Here is a 25,014-nt window from a genome sequence, read left to right as displayed (position 1 = left end):
GAACTATACAGCCATATGTATTGGATCATCTTCCCGTAAATTTATGGGGACGAGATGTCCTAGATCAATTAGGTTTGACATTAACAAATAACATCAATCAAAATGCACCCACTATTATGGCTAGACAAGGTTTTAGAAAAGGAAAAAGATTAGAAAAACAAGAACAAGGTATAGCAGCACCAATACAAATAGATCAAGGAACAGACAGACATGGGTTGGATTTTCACAAAGGGCCACTGAGACAATAAAAATTACATGGAAATCAGAAAGACCAGTATGGGTTCCTCAGTGGCCCCTGACTAAAGATACAAGCAGCCCATGATCTGGTCAAACAACAATTAGCAGAAAGACATATATAACCTTCTGTATCTCCCCATAATACCCCCATTTTTGTCATCAAAAAGAAATCTGGTAAGTGGAGATTATTGCAAGATAAGAGCCATTAATAATGAGATGGTTATTATGGGACCTGCTCAATCGGGGATTCCTCAATTATCTGCTTTGCCAAAAACTTGGTATGTTTTAGTTATAGATATTAAAGATTGTTTTTTTTTTCAATTCCAATTCATCCTGAGGATAGTCCACGTTTTGCATTTACTATCCTTGCACTGAATCATGAAGGTCCTGATCAGAGATATGAATGGAAAGTACTCCCTCAAGGGATGGCTAACAGCCCAACTATGTGTCAAATTTATGTTAACAAAGTAATCCAGCCACTTAGAAATCAAAATCCTGAACTACAAATATTTCACTATATGGATGATGTATTATTAGCACACAAAGCTAAAAACACATTGCTAGAATGTTATGCCACACTTACAAACTTATTAAAAAATTATAATCTAGAGATAGCAATAGATAAAGTACAATTAAATTTTCCAATTAATTATTTAGGAGTTCTATTATCCTCAACCATGGTCCATCCACCCAAAATTCAAATACGGGTAAGATCCAATTACAATGGTACCAATCTAAGACAGGAGGCTGATGCCCTGAGGTCAGCTCATCCGATGACAGGTAAGGACCATATGTAGTATTGGACAACCTAAGGCAGGCACGGTCCCTAAGCCACATGCTTGTTGTTTAAACAGAGAGGGGGAGATGTTGAGAGCCACAGCCAAAGGGGCCCCAGCAAACTTCCAGCTGCCAGCAAACTTCCAGCTGCCGGCTGATGATTGGCTCACAGTGGCCCCAGCAACATCTAGCTGATTGGCTCCTCTGCGGTGATGTTCATTGGGCTGTTTCCCCACCCTTCAGACTGCCAGCTGATGATTGGCTCACAGCAGCCCCAGCAACATCTAGCTGATTGGCTCCTCTGCGGAGCTGCTCATTGGGGGACTTCTTTGGCTCCGCCCACATGACCCAGCCAATCGGCCTCAAGAGCAGGAGGATTGGGAGAGGTGGAGAGGCTGGTGTGGGGGTGAGAGGCTTGTGGGAAGCCGGTGGTGGCAGTTGGGCTCTGAGGGTTTTTTCCTGAGGAGCTGTTTTGTTTGGCATGTGTGGTTCTAAAAATAAAGTTAGTTTCTTTTGACAAGTGGCTCCTGAATTGTGCCCAGCCAGACTGCGGCAATGGATGTAAGTCCAGCTAACAGTCTCTTAGAAGTGACAGAAGAAAATGAGGTGCAATGGCACATGCCTATAATCCAGTGACTCAGGAGGCTGAGGCAGGAGAATGGAAAGTTTGAAGCCAGCCTGGACAATTTAGAAAGACGCTGTCTCATCTGCCATGGTATGATAAGCTTCAACCCTTGAAAAAGGGTTGGGGATATAACTCAGTGATATGTTTCTAAGTTCAATCCCAGGGAGTACCAATAATAATAATAATAATAATAATAATAATAATAATAATAATGAAGAGGAGGAGGAGGAAGAAGGAGAAGGAGAAATGGAACATACTGAAGCTTTCTGCCAGAACTATTTCCTATTTCTTTTCCTACCACTGGGCTCCATGCCCAGCCCTTCCTGAGTCGTTGCAAAACAGGAAGACCGTAAGTGCTTTCTAAGACTGCTCAGTTTGTACCCAGCCAGAGCAGAGACTCTCCCTTTGGCATCCCCGTACCTCAGGACACTTGTCCCTTGGCCTTGGTCTTGGCCTACAGGAATCCATCTGTGCCAGGTCTAGCTGTTTCCTTTATAGGGAGACCAAACTCCTCAGTTCCTCTGATCCCAGCTTCCCGTTCAAATTAGAAAATATCCTGGCTTCCCGTCAGCTTTACTCCTGCTCATCCAATTTCTACTTTTAAAAAAATTCTTCTTGGCAGTTTTGTCACCCAAATTTCCTCTGAAATGACTTATCTTAGACCCCCTCCTTCTTAACATGCCAGTTTTGTGTAAGCAATTAGGTCCTTCCCAACTGACCCTTAGGCAGGGTGCAGGTCTGTACTCAAGTTTGCAGGGCAGTGTGTTTCACAGCTGGGTAGGACATTTGTAGGCTCTAGAACTTCTTCCTTTATGGGCTCTGCTATCATTTGAATAGGGAATGTCCCCCAGAGGCCCAGGTGTTCAAGGTGTGGTCCTCAGTGTAGCACAACTGAAATGTGATGGAAACCTTTAAGAGGTAGGGCCTAGTGGGAAGTTTTGGGTCCTATGAGGGTATACCCCTGAAGGGGATGTGGGGACCCTGGCCTCTTCTCTTTCTCTTTGCTTTGCTTTCTGGCTGCCATGAGATGATAAACTTCATCCACCTCATGTGCCTGCCATGATGTGCTGCCTGATCATAGGCCCAAAAGCAATGGAACCAACTGTGACCTGAAGCCTCCTAAATTATGAGCCAGAATAAGGCTTTCTTCTTTGTAAGTTGGTTATTTCAGATTTTGTTACAGTAAACAGGCTCCTTTTTCCATTAAAGAAATTATGTATATTTATTATACATATTTTATAAGTCTATTGGTATAAAAACTGGATTCGTGTTTTATGTGCATGTACAAATATGTAACAGCAAATCCTATCAATATGTACAAAAATAATGCACCAATAAAAATGTGGAAAAAACCCTTGTATTCATTATTATGTATTCATTACTGTTACTATGTGCATGTTTTTCTTCTGAATTAATTAATTTGGCTTTTTATTTATTTTTGCTATTAAGGATTAAACCCAGGCACACTTTACCACTGAACCACAGAACCACATACCCAGCCCTTTTTACCTTTTATGTATTTATTTATTTGGTACCAGGGACTGAATCTAGGGACATTTAATCACTGAAGCCCATCCCTAGCCCTTTTCTGTATTTTATTTTGAGATAGGATTTCGCTGAGTTGCTTAGGGCCTCACTAAATTGCTTAGGCTGGCTTTGAACTCATGATCCTCCTGCTTAAGCCTTCAGAGTTACTGGGATTACAGGTGTGTGCCACCATGCCTTGCTTGAGTCTTTGTTTTGTTAAGAGACAGAGTCTCACTATGTTGCCCAGGCTTGTCTTGAATTCTCCAGCTCCAGTAATCTATCCAGTTGGCCCTCCCAAGTACTGGGAGTATAGGAATGGGACACTACACCTGGTTAGCCTCCTTCTTTCCTTGTTTATTTAATAGACTTCATTTTGGGAGGAAGCTTTGTTGTTGTTGTTTTTGGTACCGGGGATTGATCCCCCAGGGTACTTTACCACTTAGCTATATTCTCAGCCCTTTTTATTTTGAGACAAGTTCTCACTAAATTGCTGAGACTGGCCTCAAACTCACAATCCTCCTACCTCAGCCTCCCGAGTCATTAAGATTACAGGTCTGTACTACCACTCCTGGCTGAGTGACAGTTTTAAGTTTACAGGATATACTAATACAATATTATGAAATGAAGTCCATGCATACACTAGAGCTCACTTTTTTATGTTGTGTACTCCAAGGGTTTTGTTTTGTTTTTGAAAAGCATAGAAGGAACTTTAATCAGCATAGCTACAATATTACATATTGATAGAATTTGCTGTTACATATTTGTACATGCACATAAAATATCCTTAGCCTTGTCTTCCAGGGACTGACAATGACTTTGAGGTTTTACAGAATGAGGAATGAGGGCAAGTGTTGGGGTCTGCATAGAAGATGAGCTCGATCAGGTGTGGTCCATCATTATCTCAGGATTGGTCAGGAGATAACTTGTAAGATAAGAAAGATAAGAAAGTTGCTGTTGTCTGGGATGGGGAGCCTCCTTACAAGATGTCAAACCTTGTTCCTAGAATCTAAGGTGACTCCAAGCAAAGGAGTCAAATGGAGGCAGAATCTTAGATACTGGGGATTAAACCAAGGGGTGTTCTACCACTGAGCTACATCCCAGACCTTTTTTGAAAAATTTTTTGAGACAGGGTTTCAATAAGTTGCCAAGTCTGGCTTTGAACTTTTGATACTTGCCTCTTCCTCCAGAGTTACTGGGATTACAAGCATGTGCCACAGCACCCTGAAGAGATGCTGCAAGTCTTTTATTCTTCTTTTGGCCACCTCATAGGACATTTGCAGGTGAAAGTGAGGAGTCTAAGTCCTTATTTTAATTCCCCCATCTTTTTTTCCAGGTATTAAACCCAGGGTGCTTAGGGCCTTGCTAAGCTGCTGAAACTGCTCTCAAACTTGTGATCCTCCCACATCAGCATCCCAAATCTCTGGAATTATAGGCATGCACCCCATGCTCAGCTTTTGCTGGATCTTGAGAGAATTAGAATGTCAGCCTATCTGGCGTTGCAGGTTTCTTGGCCTGGAGGTGTAGTCATTTTTTTTTAAAATGGCTGAAGCATATTAGCAAAAATTGTCAGATGCTTAAGTCTAAACACAGAAGTACCATTATAAATTTCAAAATAATATAAAAGGGAATCAAATTCATAAGATGTCCAACTAAACAAATCATGTAGCGGGGGTCCTATATTCTTTTAAATAGCTTCATGAGTATAGACCACACACACAAAAAAAAAATTTGCCATGAGAAAATAAGTCATTTTCTTATTTCTGTCTAAATAGAGAGCCTATAGTTGGTTGATGAGGGCCACAACCAAGTTAAGATGGTGCCTGGCAGTATGCTAGGAGGAGTGGTTAGTGAGCCAACACCAGCGAGCCATTAAGATGATGAGGGGGCTGGGGATGTGGCTCAAGCAGTAGCGCACTCACCTAGCATGCGTGCTGCCCGGAGTTCCATCCTCAGCACCACATACAAACAAAGATGTTGTGTCCACCAATGACTGAAACATAAACATTAAAATTCTCTCTCTCTCTCTCTCTCTCTCTCTCTCTCTTTAGATAAAAAAAAAGATGATGAGGACTCCTTAATGAATGACTGACTGCTGTGTCTAGATGATATCAATTAAGTTAAGCTGTGTGTAATTAGTTGGGTATATGTACCTCTGCGGTCTGGAAGAGAAGTGGCTCCTGCTACCTTGGGTGTCCGCTACTTTGAGTTCTCAGTTCTTGCTGAGATCATTTGCAATAAAGTAGTTCCTGCTTCAACCTTCAAGTTGCTTGTCCCCTCTTGGTTATTTTGCCCAGCTGGACTTAGGCAGCCCAGCCAGACTACGGTAGTTGGTCATGGTGCCACTAGGATTATAATCCTAGTGATTTGAGAAGCTAAGGGAGGAAAATTGCAAGTTTGAGATCAGCTTAGGCAACTCAGTGAGACCCTGTCTCAAAAATAAAAATAAAAAGGACTGGGAAAGTAGCTCAATGGTAAAGCACCCCTATATTCAATCCCCAGTACTATGAAAAGTGTAAATAAAAATAAGAACATAAATATAGCTCTCAACATATAGATATAAATATAAAAGGGCCACTGTCAATAGCTAAACTGGGGAACCAACGTAGATGCCCTTCAGTAGATGAACAGATAAAGAAAATGTGGTATACATACACAATGGAATATTATTCAGCATAAAAGGGAATAAAGTCATGGCATTGGCAGGTAAATGGATGGAGTTGGAGAGTATAATGGTAAGTGAAGTTAGCCCATCCCCAAAAAAACAGATGCTGGATGTTTTCTCTGATTTAAGGATGCTGATTCATAATGTGGTTGGGGGCGTGGGAGGTATAGAGGAACTCTAGATAGGGCAAAGGGGAGGGAGGAGAAGGGAGGGGCCATGGGGGTAGGAAAGACAGTGGAATGAGATAGACATCATTACCCTAAGTACATGTATGAAGACATGAAGGATATGACTCTATGTACAACCACAGATATGAAAAACTGTGCTCTATATGTATAATATGAATTGTCGTGATTCTGCAGTCGTAAATAACAAATTAAATTTTTTAAAAAGGGGGAGCCACTGTCTTTTCCTTTTAATTATCTGCCATGACATGCAACTAGATCATTCAGGGTCATTCCAGGTGAATTTGGGTTGGCACAAACAGTCACACACACAGACAGAAAGTACCTTTTTCTTAGGCTCCAGTGATGGTTCTTGACCTTAGGGGTCTGTTGGAAAGAGATTGACCCAAATGAATTCTTTACTCTTATATAGGGGGGACACACAAAGGGAGGATTAATGGATTGTTTTTCCCAAATAAGATGAAGGGTCAAGCTTCCAGGGATTGAGTCTAGCTTTGTGATGTCTTGTGGTCAGCAGATTGAGTGACATCTTGACAAGTCACACCCATCTCAGGGCCTGTGTGGGATCAAAAGGCAGAGTGAGCAAAAAAGACTCATTCGTGCACAGCCCAGACAGAGCAGCAACGTGAGTCCAGTCTGCTTGTGCGCTCAAAGTGCTCACAGCTCACGCACACAGCCCATGGCTGGCCCATGACAATGACCTGTGCATAGCCTGGCAGGGTGGTGCAGGCCTGTAATCCCAGGGACTCTAGAGGCTAAGGCAGGAGGATCGAAAGTTCAAGGCCAGGATTAATAACAGTGTGAACCCTGTCTCAAAACAAAATATTAAAGGAGCTGGAGATGTAGCTCAGTGGTAGAGCACCCCTGAGTTTAGTCACACACACACACAAATATTCATGTATGACCCTCATATTAACACATTTGTCTTTGGTCATACTTCCCTACTGGGTGTCCAAGATCAAGTAGGTGACCTGTATGGTGGCCAAAAAGTTAACCTCTTTCCTTCATACTGCAAAGATAATCCAAGACTCCTCAGGAGTTACATTAGGAACCTGTGAGAAGCTGCCTCACACCTCCGTTCTTTTTCCTCTACCAGTTATTCCATATGCAGGGAACAGGTCAGGGTCTTCTTGACCACGTGACTTCCCTTGGTATCTTTAGGGATGCTTCCCTGTCCAATGACCCTCCTCTTGAGAGAATTAATGATGCACACTGATTGGCTTCCTTTCTTTAAGGTCCTCATGATCAGGAGGTCAGGTGATTCACCAAAGTAGTAGGGCACTTAGGTGGGTCCCATTGTTCCCTGTATTCTGGCTGAACTTGAAAGACAAGGGTCAAAATATTGGCTATTCATTCTTAGCCCTTTTAATTCCCTTAACTTTGTCTCCAACTTGGAGGTAGGTTTAATTTTTAACTTCTGTAATTTTTACAATGGTTTTCATTTAATTGGTGACAATATTAGTAAATAATAGGGATCAGTGTCATATCCTGTGTTTGCTGTAGGTGGTGGTTTGTTATCTCAAATTAACTCAGGGTGTCCTGTTAATATTAAGTTGTCCTTCTGCAAAACACTAACAGGCAATAGTTATAAAATTTTACATGGAAAATACAAAATAAAATTAGCAAGGTCAAATGTATATTCTGTTTGTTTAATAGTTCTAAACCAAGAAAAATAATTTTTTAGCTGGGCTTGATGATGCATGCTTGTAATCCCAGCTACTCAGGAGGTCAAAGCTAGAGGATGGCAAATTTAAGGTCAGCCTGGGCAGTTTAGCAATAATCTGTCTCAAAATAAAAAAAGAAAATGGCTGGTGATATAGCTCAGTGGTAGAGAGAATTCTATCCCCAGGACTGCAAAATTAATTGACTAATTAATTAAATTTCCATCTTAGAATAAAGAATATCATAAATTCTCTCTATATAACTTATTGATAACAGGTTACTTTTATTCTGTTACAAAATATTAAGTGACAAAATAAATTCCCACCTAAATTGACTATTTTTATCTAAGCCTGAAAAAGGCTATCACTACTAAAATTTTAGTTCAGAGGATACCAGCTTAGTAAAGTGTTCTCCTAATCTTTGCATTTTGGTGTATTAGTATTAGTGTCATTATTGGTGGTATTGGGAATTGAACCTAAGGATGCTTGGTCACTGAGCCATACCCTCAGACTTTTATAAAAATTTTATTTTGAAACAGGGTCTCACTAATTTTCCCAGGCTGACCTTGAACTTTTTTTTAAGGGAGAGAGAGAGAATTTTTAATATATATTCTTTAGTTTTCATTGGACACAACATCTTTGTTTGTATGTGGTGCTGAGGATCGAACCCGGGCCGCACACATGCCAGGCAAGGGCGGTACTACTTGAGCCACATCCCCAGCCCTGACCTTGAACTTTTGATCCTCCTGCCTCAACCTCCCAAGTAGATAGGATTAAAGGCCTGCACCTGTAATACATATATTTAGTTTTACCTTTTGAACAAAATTCAGAATCCATGGCTCCATAGGATAACTATAATTACAGGTCTACATAGCAGCACTGATTAAAAAAAAATCAAAACAGAGTTTTAGACTTCTAATAAGTCTAGGAAACAATGCTAAGGAATATAAATAAATTTATTATCTGATGTATAAATGGATCTCTCATATTCAATAATAAATGCTTACTTAGTCAAAGCAAATAGATGCAGACCAAATACAAGCAGCAGAAACACCCAAAGTTTCATTGACCATTTTATGTATTTAATGTCCAGATACAGTGTGTTTTGTATAGAAGACAGCATTCCAAAAGAAGCAGCAGCAGCCAGGTGCAGTGGCCCAATGCCTGTAATCCCAGAGGCTCAGGAGGCTGAGACAGGAGGATCATGAGATCAAAGCCAGCCTCAGCAACTTAGTAAGGCTCTAAGCAATTTGCAAGATCCTGCCTATAAACAAACAAACAAACAAACAAACAAACAAATAAATAAATAAGGGCTGGTGAGATTTACAGATGTAGACATAGCTCAGTGGTACAGTGCTTGCCTAGCAGCTAGCATGCACATGGCCCTGGGTTCAATCCCCAGCAGCACCAACAAAACAAAACACTGTAGTGGCACCCCCTTTCTCCACAGAAAAGTCTTACCTGGGATTCTCCAGAGATCTTCACCATGGCTAATTTTAGAGCTGTCAGCAAAAGAGTTTCTACCAAAGAGTTCAACGTAGATAAACTTCCAATTTTTGAGTTTCCCTGTTTTACTTGGCCACTGGCCCGGAATAAAGAGGGTACTGGACACCCTCTTGCTAGTTTTAAACAAACATGTATTCATGTTTATAAAAATGTGTAAACAAGGCCTCTGGCCTTGAGCTGGGCTTCACAGAGATGTCTACACTTCTAAGATAAGAGAAGTTAACAGTTGGGCTCCCTGGTAACAGCTAGAGGGAGAGGAAAGACAGGGGAGAAGAAGCTCTCCCCTTCTCAGGTGTTGTCCTTGAAGGGTTAACTTGCCCAAAACAGTGAAAGAAAAAGCTGCTTTATGTGAACTTCTGCAGACTGTGAACTTCTGAGCCCCTCCCCTTACATGCTGGGTATAAAATTCTGAAACTGCCTGAATCGGGGTTCAGGGGATTGATTGATTACAGCAAAAGCAGTGTCCTCTGAACCTGGATGCAGCCAAATAAAACTGTTTCCTGCTGTCTTCAGTGCTTTGCCTCCTCTGACCCTACAACAACACAACCAAAAGAAGAAGGAGAAGGAGGAGGAGGAGGAGGAGGAGGAGGAGGAGGAGGAGGAGGAGGAGGAGGAGGAGGAGGAGGAGGAGGAGGAGAAGGACAAGGACAAGACAAGGACAAGGACAAGACAAGGACAAGGACGATGATGAGGACAGCACTTACTGAACCACGTTGCCTATATTGAAACCACTTTTGCATAACAATATTTTTTCAGTATTGTGGATTGAACCCAGGGAGCTCTACCACTGAGCTACATTCCCAGTACTTATTAATTTTTATTTTGAAGCAGGGTCTCATTAAATTGTCCAGTCTACCCTGGAACTTGGATCCTTCAGAGTTGCTGGTATAACAGGAGTGCACCACTGCAACAGTCTTGCCTAACAAAGCTCAGATAAACATATTTATCCCTCATATTCATACATGTGTATGTCGCAGATATACAGTTATATATATATATATATATATATATATATATATATATATATATATCATAATAACCTAAGATAATATTTGTTTAATTAGAGTTATAAATCAATCACTTAAAAGACTTTAAAACAGAGGTATTAAACAAACTGAATTTTTTAAGACTTAGTTTCCCTAAGTAAAGAAAACCTAATAAAGACAAGAAATTATCTTGTAGCTGGGCACAGTGGCATATGCCTCTAATCCAGTGACTTGGAAGGCTGAGGCAGGAGGATTACAAGTTCAAAGCCAGCCTCAACAACTTAGTGAGAGCCTGTCTCAAATTTAAACATAAAAAGGACTAGGAATGTTTGGGAATGTACTTCATGGTAGAGTTCCCTGAGTTCAATCTCCAGTACTGAAAAAAAAAATTTAAACAGATCAATGTTCTAAGAAAACCTTGTTGCTTTCGTCATAGAGGATTAGATTCTTATTTTATATTCATATATTAAAATTTGACCTTAGAAAAGCCCCAAATAACCTTAACTGTCTGTATTATTTATAACCAACTTAATCACATATATGAATTTCCTAAGATTTATTTTCTACAAAGTTTCTGCAATTTGCTTAAGCACTTTTTCTTTTCAATCCTGGGGATTAAACCTAGAAGCCCTTTACCATTGAACTACACCACCCTCCTCCCCTGTTCTGTCCATTTTCATTTTTAATTTGAGACAGGATCTCACAAAGTTGCTGAGGTTGGCCATGAACTGGTGACAAGCTATGTTGCATTTGCTGACTCATGATGAACAGGAAATTATGAGTTGTTCATAGTCACCCAAGCTTAGAAGCAACCACAATGACCTACAATTGGCAAACAGATAAGCAAACTGTGGTACAGACAGTGGAATAATGATTCAGCGTAAAAATAAATGATCAATCAAGTTATGAGAAGACATGGAGGAACTCTTTTGTGCTGGGGGAGGGTACTGAGGATTGAACCCATGGGGCTTTACCACTGAGCCCCAGTCCGCCCCTCCATCCCCCCTCACCCCCCCCCCCGCCCCTCCTCACCCCCTTCTCCCCTGTTCTGTCCTTTTTTTGTTTTTATTTTGAGACAGGATCTCACAAAGTTGCTGAGGTTAGCCATGAACTTGTGACAAGCCGCCCCCAGGACCCCAGCATCCCCCAGCACTCCCACTTCTCTTGGATTACAGGTGTGCAGCAGCACAGTCTTCAGTTAAATCTCTACAACTTGTTTGCATTTCTTTATTTCTTTTTTGTAAAGTATTTATTTTTTGTTGTAGTTGGATACAATATCTTTCATTAATTAATTTATTTCACGTGGTGCCTCGCCAATCGTAGGCAAGCGCTCTACCGCTGAGCCACAACCGTAGTCCCTGCATTTCTCTTTTTCTCATCTTGGACTTTAGGTCCCAAAACAAACAAACAAAAAACAACAACAACAAAAACTACTTAGCCATAATTGAAACCATTATGAAAACCATTTTCCAAAAACATGTCCTCATACTCACAACCTTCTTCTTCTTTTTTTTTTTTCTCCTACTTGCTGTTTCTTTTCTTCCTTTAATTACAATTGAAGTTAGTTATAGTGGTACCTGCAATCCGTGACTCAGGAAAGTGAGGCTGGAGAAGCAAAAGTTCAAAGCCAGCCTCAGCACTTTAGTGGGGCCCTAAGCAATTTAGCAAGACCCTGTCTCAAAAGAAAAAAAATTTAAAACCGGGGAACTCGGAAATGTGGCTCAGTGATAAAGCCCCATGGGTTCAATCCTCAGTATCGCCCCTCCCCTCCCGCAAAAAAGGGTTCTTCCATTGTCTTTTCGTGACTTGATTGAGCATTTACTTTTACACTGAATCATTATTCCATTATCTGGTTATACTGAAGCCAGATTTAAAGTTGGGTAGTCAGTGTAGTTAGGTAAATCGGGTCTAATATCAGTGAAATCTAAAATGGAGGCCATGCTGAGAATGAATTCCAGGAAATGCAGGACAACTCATGGAATGTTAATGAAGTCCCAAGAAAAGCCCTAGGCCCAAAGTCCATCCAAAGGAATGTTAATGAACAGCCCCAGCAGATTTGAAGATAGCCCATCCCAAAGAAGTGTTAATGAAGTCCTTCCTGCTCAGACTACTTCTTTGGCCTACCTGTGTCCCACCCCTCAGGCCTTCCCATCTACATTCCATCACTGAAAGAACTATAAAAAGGGGAGACAACAGCCCTTCCATGGATTCCACCTCTTGGGTCCCCTTCTTCCTCCGGGAGAAGTCTTTTCTGCTGTCCTTTAATAAACTTCTAATTTCTACTCTGACCTTGCCTCAGTGTGCTCTCTGGTGTTATTCTTCAACATTGGGGAAGCAAGGACTCGTCACGGGTCAACAGCAGTAACATATTGGAGGTTCCACCAAGATTCTACACTGAGGTAAGTGCACGCACCCCATGTCTGTTTGAGGTGCATCTTTCTCTCTCTTTCTTTCTGTGAGGGTAAGGTGGGCACCCGACGGCTACTTAAACGCAATTAGTGCAGCTGCCACTCTTCAAGACTCGGGTGAGAGGTTTCCCGGCCTAGGCAGCTCTCAATCACCTGTTCAATACAGAGCAGGCATGTTGGGTTCTGCCAAAGCCGCTTCCAACTTTTCTGTATGGGCCCAGAGAGCAATTGGCGTGAGTACACAGTGTCCCAAATCCTGATCTGCCTCAGATGCGTGGAGGTGGAGGAAGGAGTTTGGAACAACTGCGGAATTCTGGTCTGGGCTACTCTCAGGCGTTTCCTAAGGTTCCTTTCTCTTGAGCCCCCTCCCGACAGCCCTCAGGGGTATCTAAGGTGATCGGTAGATGAATGGCACTGAGGGAAAGCCCCAATCACATTTGCCTCCTTATGGGCCACGCAACACTCCCAACCCCGCATCCAATCCCTCCTGGATGCTCCCCTTCCTTCGCAGGTTAGAAATGTTAGCAATTCAGGTTGTAGGACTGAAAGAAAGGCATGGGATAATTAGTAAAATCTGCCCAGGTTCCCTAAGGTGCATAAGTAACTTTCACTAGTTTGTTTTACCACCCCAATGTTTAAAATGAGCTTCTTTAAGCTACTAGAGAGGCATTTTTAGAATCAACTCCTCCAGTAATCTGCTATCTTACAACCAGTAGATATCCCTTAACACTTAGGCAGCTCCTTTAGTCTACAGAGCAAAGGCAACAAAAGAGCACATGTTTCTCTTTTGCAATGGGTTTTTAGTGGCGGGGAGGATAAGCAGTAATGCCCTTAAGTCTGAATCCTCCCAGGGTCTCTGGCACAGGGCAAACTGAGACCCTAGCACTTTGCTAAAGGAGACGAGAAACACCCTTGGCAAAGCAAGGTGAGAGATGGGTTTTCTGGAACATTTAGGAAGCTCAAGCTTAGGGAGACATCCCTAATGAGAACAGTTTCCTCAGGCGTGGCGCGGGCATCTGAGTCCTGTTTTCTTCTCAATCAGATGGAAGCTTCTCTCTCCAATACGCCAGGTGCACCACTAGCCTGCGCATTGAAAATTGGGATAGATTTGACCCTCAGGTACTCAAGAAAAAGCGCCTTATTTTCTTGGTCTAGCCTCAATACAAACTCTCTGGAAAAACCTGGCCACCAGAGGACAATATCAATTTTAATACAATTTTACAGTTTGATAAAATTTACAAAAAAGGAAATGGTGTGAGGTGCTGTATGTTCAGATTTTCTTTGCTCTAAGGGAAAATCCTAAATTATGCCAACAGTGTAAAGTAGACTTAGCTATGATATCTGCCATGAAGAGAAAAAAAAAATCTTGGACTCACTGAGGAAAAAGAATCAAGAGAAAAATTTAGGCCGATCAAAGTACATACCCCCTTCCCCCTTCAAGACCTAAGGCAGATAAAAACAGACTCTACTGGAAAGTTAGGAGATATGCCAGATTGCCTGGGATTGGATCTATCCAAAGGAGCTAATCCTGTAAGTAAAAGGGGAGACTGAGGGACTCCCAGCAGCTGCCAAAGCCATTTTCGCTTTGGGGAAATTCCTCATTCCTTCCCTGCACTGTAAGGATTACTCCACCTGAATGCAGTAAAGTCAGTCACACTGAGACCCTTGATTTTACACCTATAGTTGCCCCTATGTGAGAACATCTGGTCCACTCATAGGGAAATCTATGGTGCCACTGATAGGAGTCATAATTAAATGGAAGTTCAAAACCTGGAGAGTTTTTTTTCTTATCTAGTCTGTTTTAAAGGTTATTATAGATTGTTTCTTGGGGATAATCTAGGTTAAATGTGTATCTAAAAGATGATGTTTTATTGTAACAATCTGGTATCTAAATGAGTTTGAAGCATTGCACAATCTTGCAGTTAAAAGTTAGGGTTAGGTAATTGTTTAGTTTGTGATTTCAGATAATTCATGCCAGAGAACTTAAATACTTAGGATAGAAAATTAAAAGAACTCTACTTCCAAGTTGGCAAGTAACTCCCAATCATTTAGTTTTTTTTTTTTCATCAATTTTTGAACTGGGTAACCTAAGGAGATTTCACTAGGTGTACCCGTGCATTGATTTGGGCAAGGATACTAAATTATGATTTGGTATCTGTTTCTCTCAGTGTGTAAGATTTAGGAAAAAAGTGTTGAATTAAAACGTTGGTCTGACTTATTAAAATGACATTAAATAGCAACAGTCTTGGAAATTTTTTAAAGCTTAATTTTAGATATACATGGTAGTGTGTGGTTCTTTTTAAAATTTTTCAGGCGATTTAATGTAACTTAATACTACTTTAGGAACTTCAGAACAAAGGAAGTGACTTAATGATCCTAAAGAAATTTCTTCTGTGGTAGCTTTTATATTATTAAGATCCTATTTTCAGTTTTGAGTGAGCAAGTTTTTCTAGTGTAGGGAAGATATAAAGGTATGAAATTTTGTAAATTGTATCTTAAACTGTATCATAAGCTTCAACATCCAAACCTAAGAATTGTGACTTATGGTTAAAATGCCTTAGGCATGAGGTTTCTGCTCAGAATTCCAGTTTTCCCAGTTCCTTCCAGACCTCAGCCAGGACTTAAGTTTTTATGCAAATAGAAGAAGCCTGGAGCTCAGTAGGAGAGAGATCTGAGGCCCAAGGGAAAAAAAAAGGTAAAAGTGTCTTTTTATGGGGACTCAAACTAGATTAAACCAAAGAGTAAATTGTATGGCATTTACTAATTACTGGCCGGTAAATTTTTTCTAGGACTTTTGCCTTTTCTTAGATTCTGTATTTTTTTTTTTTTTTGAGCTCATGATTTTGATCCTACAGACAAGTTAATGTTTTTCTGATAAATTTTATTTTTGATCAACTGGAGTTTTTTTTTAAACATTGCAATGAGATTTCACCTGAGAAAGCTACAAGGCCTTTACTATTGTGTTGTGTTACACTTGTGTTACGTGTTGTATGTCGGTATGTCTGTATGTGTTTATGTCCATATATCATGCAGTGATATGACAATTGACAGATGAGCGCTCATGAAAAATTTTTTAAAAAATGGATCCAAATATCTTTGATTCACATAATTTAAATGGCTCAATTTAAATTTGGTAAATAGATGAAAGAAAAGATGTCTTTAAAATTAAGCTTATAAGTTTTTCTAGGTGTTCAAAAATAAAACCTAATAAAATGTTGATGTCTATAAAATTTACAAGTATTGTTTCAAAATGTGAACAGAAGGAGGTTAACAGATGAAAAAAAGAAATTAAAAGTTTCTAGATATGGATTTAATAGAGGGAAAGTGTGTTTCTGGATAAGAGTCTATATGATTAAGTAATTAGGAGGATTTAAGTAAGTGATATAAATAAGGTCTGTGTAAGTTTTTGAGCAAGTAATCTTAAAAAAATAAACAGCTAGTTAAACAAGTGCTGTTGTTTTAGAGAATTGTTCTATGTTATTTCTTTAAAAGCTAAACTTGGTTAATATAAAAACATCAATGTAATTGGTGCTATTAATGTGTTCATATCTTCCATGTATACAAGTCTGTAAGGTAGAAGCTTTAGAAAGAGCATTATATCAAGCTGTGATCTAAAGTTGTATGATAATTTTAGGCTTAACATGAAAAACATGTTGGAGATTTATTTATATCATTTGTGTTCTATAACTGGACTTGTTATCAATAAGTTATGTAAAGTTCCATGTTAATTTTTACACTGAGATACAATTTAAATGTATTTTTAAGTTAATGAGAGCCTAATCGATGTAAAGGTTTTATTGCAAAACACAAAAGTACTTTGCTACTTTTCTACAAAAGGTTAAAAGCTTTCAGCTTTTCTTTAATTCATGTTTTAGGTGTGATATTATATTGTGTTAGCTAATATTCATGTAAACTGGAGCAACAATTTATGTAGGCTTTATAAAATGATGTCTAAAAAACAAAGATCAGCTTCAGAGCTATAGTATTTAAGATTCATGAAGAACCCCACCTTACCTGAGATAAGTAAGGCTCTATTTCCCATCTCACTACATGTGAGAATGACTACAAAAGAAATAGGCCAGATTTCAGTACATTTAAAGTTGTGTCCAAAAGTTGTTTTTTGTCAAGATTACTAGGATCTCAAACAGGGGATATAATGTATAACTCCACCAAAATTCAAGGTAGCTATTATATAAACTAAATATGTTTTTACTCTTGATAATTTTATTTTGTAGTTTTCTTATAAATGGTCTAAAGATTGCCTGTTTTGCAGAGGTACCGCTTTAAGAACTGACAACCTGGGTTAATTTAAGATAAGGAGTTCTCTATCCTGTAAGGATAGAGAAGTAGACATTAAAGCCCAGTACTCTTAATATAAGGCTGTTGAAATTTATTTGCTAGATGTTTAAGATTAAGTTTAAAATTAATTAAATTAAAAGGGCCAAGAAAACCAATATTTGGCTCTTGCCCTCTGAGTCAGTCTGAATCAGGGAATAGGGGACTTCTCCAAAGAGCTTTGCAACTCTGGGCCACATAACCTCCCGATCAGGAAGATTAATGAGACCAGTGGAGGACAGAAAGCCAATCAGTGCATTTGCTGTGAAGAGGAGGGTCATCAAAAAAGGGAGACATCCCTGATGCTTCCGAGGGAAGCCACATGGTCAAGCAAGGCCTGGACCCATCCTAGTGCAAATGGCACTAGCAGCGCAAATGGCACTAGCAGAACTGAGAAGCTGCTGTAAAGTTCCCCAAGGACTCCCAGGGAAACCCAGCTAACTGTTAACAATAGATAGAAACAAAATTCAGTGTGTCTTGCTTCATCTTAAACACTTAGCAAAGACAGTCAAAGCCAAAACACAACTATTCCTGGGCATTTTAAATGCTAATAATAGTAACTTCCAAGCACAAGTAAACTGGAGGCTACAAAAGAGATTCTTAGACAGGTCTATCAAAAGGAACTGCCAGAGTAGTTTTTAGTTTAAGGCCTTTATTTCTAACCAACATAGGTAGGCTTAATGTTTGCTAGTATGGTTATCCAGCCCTAAGTAACAGAATTAAAGATTTCTCTATGAGACACAGAAGTCATACTAGTAAAAGAATTTTGCAAGATCAGATGACATTAAGTTATTAAACTGTATCTTAAGGAAAAGGACATCTGTAACCCTAAAAGTTAAATGTTGTGTTTACATCCCTGACATTTCTGGCAATGTGACAAATATCTTTAAAGATTTACATGCTCAGATAGAAGCCATGTCCTCAGCAACTTTGTCATGGAAACAATATCTTAGCTCCTTGTTCTTAGTACTTCCTGGTGGAAAACATTGTTAGTCTTTGTCTTTGCCATCATACTCATTGGCATATTCCTGTGCTATGGGATTTATTGCTGCATCAATATGGTTCCAGTACTAATGAATTCTTGTTTCTCTTATAGACCACCCATCACTCAAATGGCCCTCCAGCCTATTACTTCTCAATCAGACTTTTATCATGGACCACTCGATAGACCTGATTTTTAAAGGGGGACTCCAAACTGCTTGCCCCACACAGTTCCTTTTCAGCCTGAAGAAGCTAGAAAGATCTTCTTCACCCCCCTTCCTTACAGCAGTAAGGAGTTCCCAAATTAGAGGGGGGAATGAAGCCAGATTTAAAGTTAGGTAGTCAGTGTAGTTAGGTAAATCGGGTCTAATATCAGTGAAATCTAAAATGGAGGCCATGCTGAGAACGAATTCCAAGAAATGCAGGACAACTCATGGAATGTTAATGAAGTCCCAAGAAAAGCCCTGGGCCCAAAGTCCATCCCAAAGGAATGTTAATGAACAGCCCCAGCAGATTTGAAGATAGCCCATCCCAAAGAAGTGTCTGAAGTCCTTCCTGCTCAGACTACTTCTTTGGCCCACCTGTGTCCCACCCCTCAGGCCTTCCCACCTGTAACAATACTACAGTTTGCTTCTCTGTTTGCCAATTGTAAGTCATTGTGGTTGCTTCTAAGCCTGGTGGACTCATAGTTTTCTATTCATCATGAGTCAGCAAATTCAACATAGCTGAAAGTTGAAAGCTGGACTTCTTTTGTATGAACAAGAACTCAGTTAGAGAAGGAAAGAAATGAAGAATGGGGGCTTCCTCCCGTGATTGTTTCCTTTATGAAATGAGGTACAGAGGAGAATCAGATAGCAGTGACTGGGTTTCAAAGCTTACAAGTCCAGATTCAGTTCAGCCATGGTCAAATCCTGACCTGATTATAGTTAGCTGATATGGTTGGGTAACCAGCAATCCAAGGAACAGGACATTGACCCCTGGCATGGCATGGCATCCATTTAAGCCCGCTGCTACTTGTTAGACCAGGACGAAAGAAAAGACCATTGACTCCAATTAAAATCAAATTAAAGCAAGCTTATTATTTTGATCTGCCGGGCTGCCTCTCCCACCCAAAACCATGGGAACAAGACAGCAGCCCCAGCTTTCCTGCAACCCAGTTTTATAGCCCAGAAAGTTACACAAAGGGGGGTTACAGATAACAAAACTCTGACGAGCATAACACTAATGGTAGTTTACATTTTTGCTGGCCCAACATCAGAATTTATGAAGGTCATTAGAGCTTCAGAGAGGGTCGTTCTCTGGCCAGGGAAGGCCAAGATTTGTGAGGTGTCACTAAAGTTTCAGAGAGGGCTGCTATCTGGTCGAAGAGCCAGGCGTGGGTGAGTTCAAGGCACGGGCAGGCATTCTAAGCAGGTTCAGAATTTGCAGTAATTTATAGTAAAGCCGAAATTATCTTTTCATGGCTTTGTGGTGGTATGACTCCCAATTTTAAGAAAAGATCAGGTTGGGTTTATCAGTACTGAGTTTTTCTGCTTTAATATGTTGTCACTTGTTGGTTAATCGGCTTTGGTTGAATCTTGAAGTGGAATTAATCTCCAGGCTGTGGATGACACAGCTCATGAAGGTCAATTAGCATGATATTTTGTACTTTTGTAAGCAAAATCTTAACACACTTTTTTAAGTCTTATTTTTAAGTGTTCTTAGGTTATTTACTTGATTAATAATACGTGCCTGTCTCATAATCACGTGGCTGCCAGGTGGGATTATTAAAAAAAATCTCACAAATCTACCCATGGGGCATCTTATTGTCTCTGAGCATATTGGAGTGCAAGTATTATTGAAATAAGAAATCTTTTTGTGACTCACAGAATAAAGAAAGATGTATTAACCTTGATCAGATTTATTCCAGAAACACTGAAACTATGACTTGCAAGAAGGAAGTTTATTAGGTTATTGAGACTAAATGGTTAGTGTAATGAGTCAGCTCCTTAGAACAACTATCATTTATTTGCTTCTGATTTTGTGGGTTGGCAGTTTGGACAGGAACCTGTTGGCAAGCTACTCTCTACTCCTCATGGTATCCATAAGGATGGATGGTATCCACACAAAAGAAGAAAAAGAGTAAATTAGGGGTATGACCATTTTTTTTACAATCTTAAATAATAATTTTATTTTTTAATTAGTTAAAAATGACATCAGAATGCATTACAATTCTTATTACACATATATATACCACAATTTTTCATATCTCTGTATATAAAGTATGTTGACACGCAATTTGTGTCTTCATACATGTACTTTGGATAATGATGTCCATCACATTCCACCATCCTTCCTAATCCCCTGCCCACTCCCTTTCCCTCCCACCCCTCTTCCCTATCTAGAATTCATCTATTCCTCCCATGCTTCCCCTCCCTACCCCTACCTATGAGTCAACCTCCTTATACCAGAGAAAGGAGTATGACCATTTTTTATCTTCGTCACATTCAGGCTTTCTCCCAGGTGTCTCACCACCCAAGAGGCTATCTGGACTTGTTCACAAGGCATTAGCATTCTAGCAGACCTACTGTTGGAATATGTGCAACGGGACTTCTGCCACATTCTGTTGGTCAATGTTAGGTACAAGACCCTTGCAAAGTCTAAGAGTAGGGAAAAAAATCACCTCTTTTTTTTCTCTCTTTGGAACTGGGGATTCAACCCAGAGGCATTTAACCACTGAGCCACATCCCCACCCCTTTTTATTTTTATTTTTTATTTTGAGACAGAGTCTCACTAAGTTGCTTTAGAGCCTTGCTAAATTGCTGAAGCTGGCCTTGAACTTGCAATCCTCCCTGGTTGCCGGCATTACAGGCATGTGCCACTGTATCTGTGTGCTTTACCACTGAGCTACATTCCCAGGCCTGCCTCCCACTCTTTTTGTTTTCTGTGTATTCTTCCCCCCCCCCCGAAATCTTTTGTTGGTGCATTATAATTGTACATAATCTTGGGCATTGTTACATATTCATACATGTACACAACATAGCTATAACTTGGATAATTTCACTCCCCAGCACTAACCCCTTCCTCCCTGCCTCAGACTTTTTTTATTTTTTATTTTGAGAAAGCATCTTGCTAAATTGATGAGGCTGGCCTTGATTGTGAGATCCTCTTGCCTCAGCCTCCTGAGTTGCAGGGATCATAGGTGTGAATCACCGTGCCTAGATAATTTGGTTTATACTTCTAAGAAACTATATAATTTTCCTTTTTAAAAGTGAGATATAAGAATATCCAGGCCAGGCACAGTGGCACATGCCTGTAATCGCAGCAATTTAAGAGGCTGAGGCAGGAGAATCACAAGTTCAAGGCCAGCTTGGTCAACTTAGTGAGACCCTCAGCAACTTAGGGAGAACCTGGTTCAAAATTAAAAAAAAAATAAAAATAAAAAAAGGGCTGAGAATATACTTCAGCAGTTGAGCACCTGTGGGTTCAATCCCTAGTACCACAAACAGAAAAGAAGAAAAAGAGTAAATTAGGGACATGGCCATTTTTTATTTCCACTAACATTCCCACTTCAATTTATTCAATAGAGAAAGGAAGCAGCAACTATTGTAATTGGTGAAACAGAGGAAAAGAACCTGATTGTTTGATCTTGCATCATCATTTTTCCTTTAATCTATAAATATTCTATTAATATTATTAATAATACGAATGCAAATTCTTATATCACAATACTCTTTGATTCCTAGCGGTTACCAGTGGAGGGTCTGGGAAGAATGACCGTGTCCCAGGACAAGACTTGAAGCCCTAAGAGGACACACAGTATTACATAGGGAAAAGGCAGTAGCCCTCTCAAACTGGCTGCCAAAGTAGGGAACTCCAGCCTGGGAGAAGCAAGGTAACTCCATGCCTAGATGCCTTGGCCTGAGGCTGTTGGTGTGTTCCACAGAAAACCTGCCCCTCCAACAGCATGAACACAGGAACCAGGTGGTGCTGAGGGTACTGGTCAGAGGCAGCCTCAACAGGCACAGATGAGTAGTTAGAGAAATTCAGCAGGCAGAACAACAGCACAAAGAGCATTTGACTTGAAGAGTCGGTTCTGCAATAGTCATGGATCCTAGTCACGCATGGTGGTACAGGGCTGTAATCCAAGGCACTGGGGTGGCTGAGGCAAGAGGATTCCAAGTTTGAGACCAGCCTGGGCCTCATAGCAAGACCTTGTTGCAAAATAAAATATATAAAGGATTGGGGCTGGGCACAGTGGTGCACACCTATAATTCCAGCAGCTCTGGAGTCTGAGGCAGGAGGATGGCAAGTTTGAAGACAGCCTCAGCAATTTAGCAAGGCCCTAAAAAGTTAGCAAGATCCTATCTCAAAATTTAAAAAAAAAATTAAAAAGTCTGGGAATAAGGCTCCGATGTAAAGTGGCCCTGGGTTCAATCATCAGTAGCAATAAAAAAAAAGATGGGTCCCAGAAAGGTAGCACCCCCTACCCCCTACATTTCTGGTAACAATCAAGCCATTCCTTTGCTAAGTATCTGAGTTCGATTAAGAAAAGTCTAATCTCAAAGTAAGTAAATAGAGCATTTAGAACAGAGACCATCCCTTGGAAGATGCAAGTCACTTTGCCCGATTTACAAATAGTTCCCACTTTATAATAATGTAGAACCATAGTGGACAGCTGACTGGAACTTTCTAGAACAACTGCTAGTCACCTGTACAAGCACTTGCTTCTGCCCCCACCTCCTCCTTCCAGCCTTCAAAGGACCTACTTTGTTTTATACTTCCACTGAACCCGGTTTTTTTGCTTTTAATTCAGAGGACAAGTTGCTTTGTCTCAACTATGCCCAGTTTCCCTCTGCCACCTTGTCCTTTCCCTTCCAGGCTCTTACCTCCGGGCTGTTCCTGCTTAACTAGTAAAAGGTGATCCAGGACATCATCGTCATCACATCTCCCACTTTCATCCATTGTTCCATTTGTCAAACCTTTGGTACCAGCCACTGTACTGCCCACTGTCCCCACCTTCTAGAAGTCTAGAAGACTGGCTTAAATAAGATTTTAGATTTAATTAATTATAGATTGATGACAGCTCTTAATCATAGATCAAAGAGGCAGAAGATTTGTAAAAAGCCCAAAATACGAGAAAGTTGTGTGGAAGTACTGGATGATTCAGCTGAGACCCCTCCCTTGCTATTGAAAATGTCTGGAGTATATAGGTTCATGTTGATGCCTGATTATACAAGGCCAGGAGGCTAATAGTTGCTCTTAAATTGAGTGGTTATTTTCTTGTCAAGATTTTAACCATGGATCTAGGGTGGCTTGTGCTATTAGAGCTAATTCTGACAGGCCTGGGGTCAGCCTGAGCTCCTTTACTAAAAGCAGGACTGTAACTTGATGATGATATATGCATGACTTAAACCTAGTAGTGGCAAGATCCCCAGAGGAATCTAGTGTGCTGCTGGTTTTGTGGCAAGAACATGTTTTCATGACCAGCAGGTCTGGGACCCCAGCTTAAACTCTGTGAGCATCTGGGAATTGACAGCCTTAATCTATTCTTTCTTCCTCATTCCCTGCAAAGTCCTGGCCAGGACCACAGTCAGGTCTCCTTTTTAAAATTTAAAAAAAATTTTTTTAAATAATTAAAAAGTTTTTAGACTTTATTTGTTTTTTTATGTGGTGCTGAGAATTGAACCCACTGTGTCACATGTGAGGGCAAGCACTCTACCACTGAGCTACAACCCCAGCCCCTTAATTTCTTTTTTAATTTTGAGACAGGATTTCAATAAATTGCCCAGGCTGGCCTCCAGCTCTAGATCCTTCTGCCTCAGCCTCTTGAGTCACTGGGATTACCGTGACATCACCATGCATGTGTCAGGTTTCCTTTTGTCCTGGGAGGGAAGCTTCATGTGGGTGTAGGACGCCAAGAATGGGACTTGGGTGGAGTTGACCATGGGAGAATGAGGTGATACTTGCCTATTTTCTCTATGCATTCTATGTCTGGAAATAGGCAAAGAAATCCTCAGCTAAACCGGAAAAGATAGGGCTGGCAATTTCAGGAGGAAGAATAGGTGTACAGCAGTTTTAAAGGAGGGTAGGTAGGAAAGGACAGAGTGAAAGGAGCCTATTTCCTCCTCTTTCTCGCCCTCCCCCGCCCCCCTTTTTTCCTTCCTTCCTTCCACAACCTTCTTCCCTTTTCTTTTTGGCCCACAGTAGCTGCTCTTGAGATTTGTTTCTTTTCCCCACAACCAACTAATGCGCCCCTAGTGGCCTTATGGTGAATCTCAATTAACTGAGTTCTGTACCTAAACCTGAAGTCACTCCCTGTGGGGTGAAAACAGATGGATATTGCTTTTATTACTTACAAAGTGGGAGGGACAGCACTTTTCCATTATCCCTTCCATCCAGCCCTTTCTACTGATCTTTTAAATTAATTAATTAATTTATTTTTGGTACCATGGATTGGGAGGGAAGCTTTTAGGAGTGCTTAATCACTTAATGACATCCCCAGCCCTTTTTATTTAATTTTATTTTTTTAATTTATTTTTTAGTTGTAGTTGGACCCAATACCTTTATTTCACTTATTTATTTTTATGTGGTGCTGAGGATCGAACCCAGGTCTCGCACATGCAAGGTGAGTGCTCTACCTCTGAGCCACAACCCAGACCCCTTTTTATTTTTGAGACAGGGTCTTGCTAAATTGCTTAGTGCCTCTCTAAATTGATGAAGCTGGCTTTGAACTTGAAAGCTTCCTGCCTTAGCCTCTGGAGTCACTGGGATTACAAGAGTAATCCACCCAGTAAACCACCCCACCCAGTATCCATAGTGATCTTTAAGGAAGAGGTCTCAGTTTAAATTACCAAATTCTCAGATTTCTTGGTGGTCCTACCAGCATTGTCCTTGACAAACTCCACCTAGAGAAGGCCAGAGGGCCACTTTCAGAGCACTCTGTGACAAGAATTGATAGAGGCTGCCTGTTCCCCTGTCTCTTCCTCCTTCTGACCAAGAAGTAACTTTGCCAAACTGAATTATCTGGCAGGAGCTGGAGGCGAGGCTCTGAAGTAACCTACCCTGGTCTTGAAGGAAATTCACACCTCCTCACACCAACTGTGGCCATGACCTGGCCTTTTGTTTAGCTTCTCTGATTGGCA

At 40.5% G+C, this 25,014-nt stretch overlaps 1 protein-coding gene and 1 long non-coding RNA gene across 2 annotated transcripts in view; one reads left to right on the top strand and one right to left on the bottom strand.

The window, feature by feature from the left end:
- Positions 1 to 9,177, bottom strand: part of Akr1b10 (aldo-keto reductase family 1 member B10) — a 30,775-nt gene extending 21,598 nt beyond the window's left edge. Inside the window, exon 1 of the mRNA XM_078040568.1 lies at positions 9,136 to 9,177. Within this exon, the coding sequence (XP_077896694.1) occupies positions 9,136 to 9,162 (27 nt within the window). The 5' untranslated portion in view covers positions 9,163 to 9,177. The remainder of the gene's footprint in view (positions 1 to 9,135) is intronic.
- A 2,977-nt stretch (positions 9,178 to 12,154) lies between these two features.
- The window catches only part of LOC144375461 (uncharacterized), a 49,310-nt gene continuing 36,450 nt past the window's right edge, over positions 12,155 to 25,014 (top strand). Inside the window, exon 1 of the long non-coding RNA XR_013435409.1 lies at positions 12,155 to 12,565. This is a non-coding gene — a long non-coding RNA (uncharacterized LOC144375461). The remainder of the gene's footprint in view (positions 12,566 to 25,014) is intronic.

This window comes from Ictidomys tridecemlineatus, chromosome 2 (assembly GCF_052094955.1).
Source record: "Ictidomys tridecemlineatus isolate mIctTri1 chromosome 2, mIctTri1.hap1, whole genome shotgun sequence".
NCBI lineage: Eukaryota > Metazoa > Chordata > Mammalia > Rodentia > Sciuridae > Ictidomys > Ictidomys tridecemlineatus.
The sequence above is the reverse complement of the archived record's forward strand: the minus strand, read 5'-3'. Positions and strand labels throughout refer to the sequence as shown.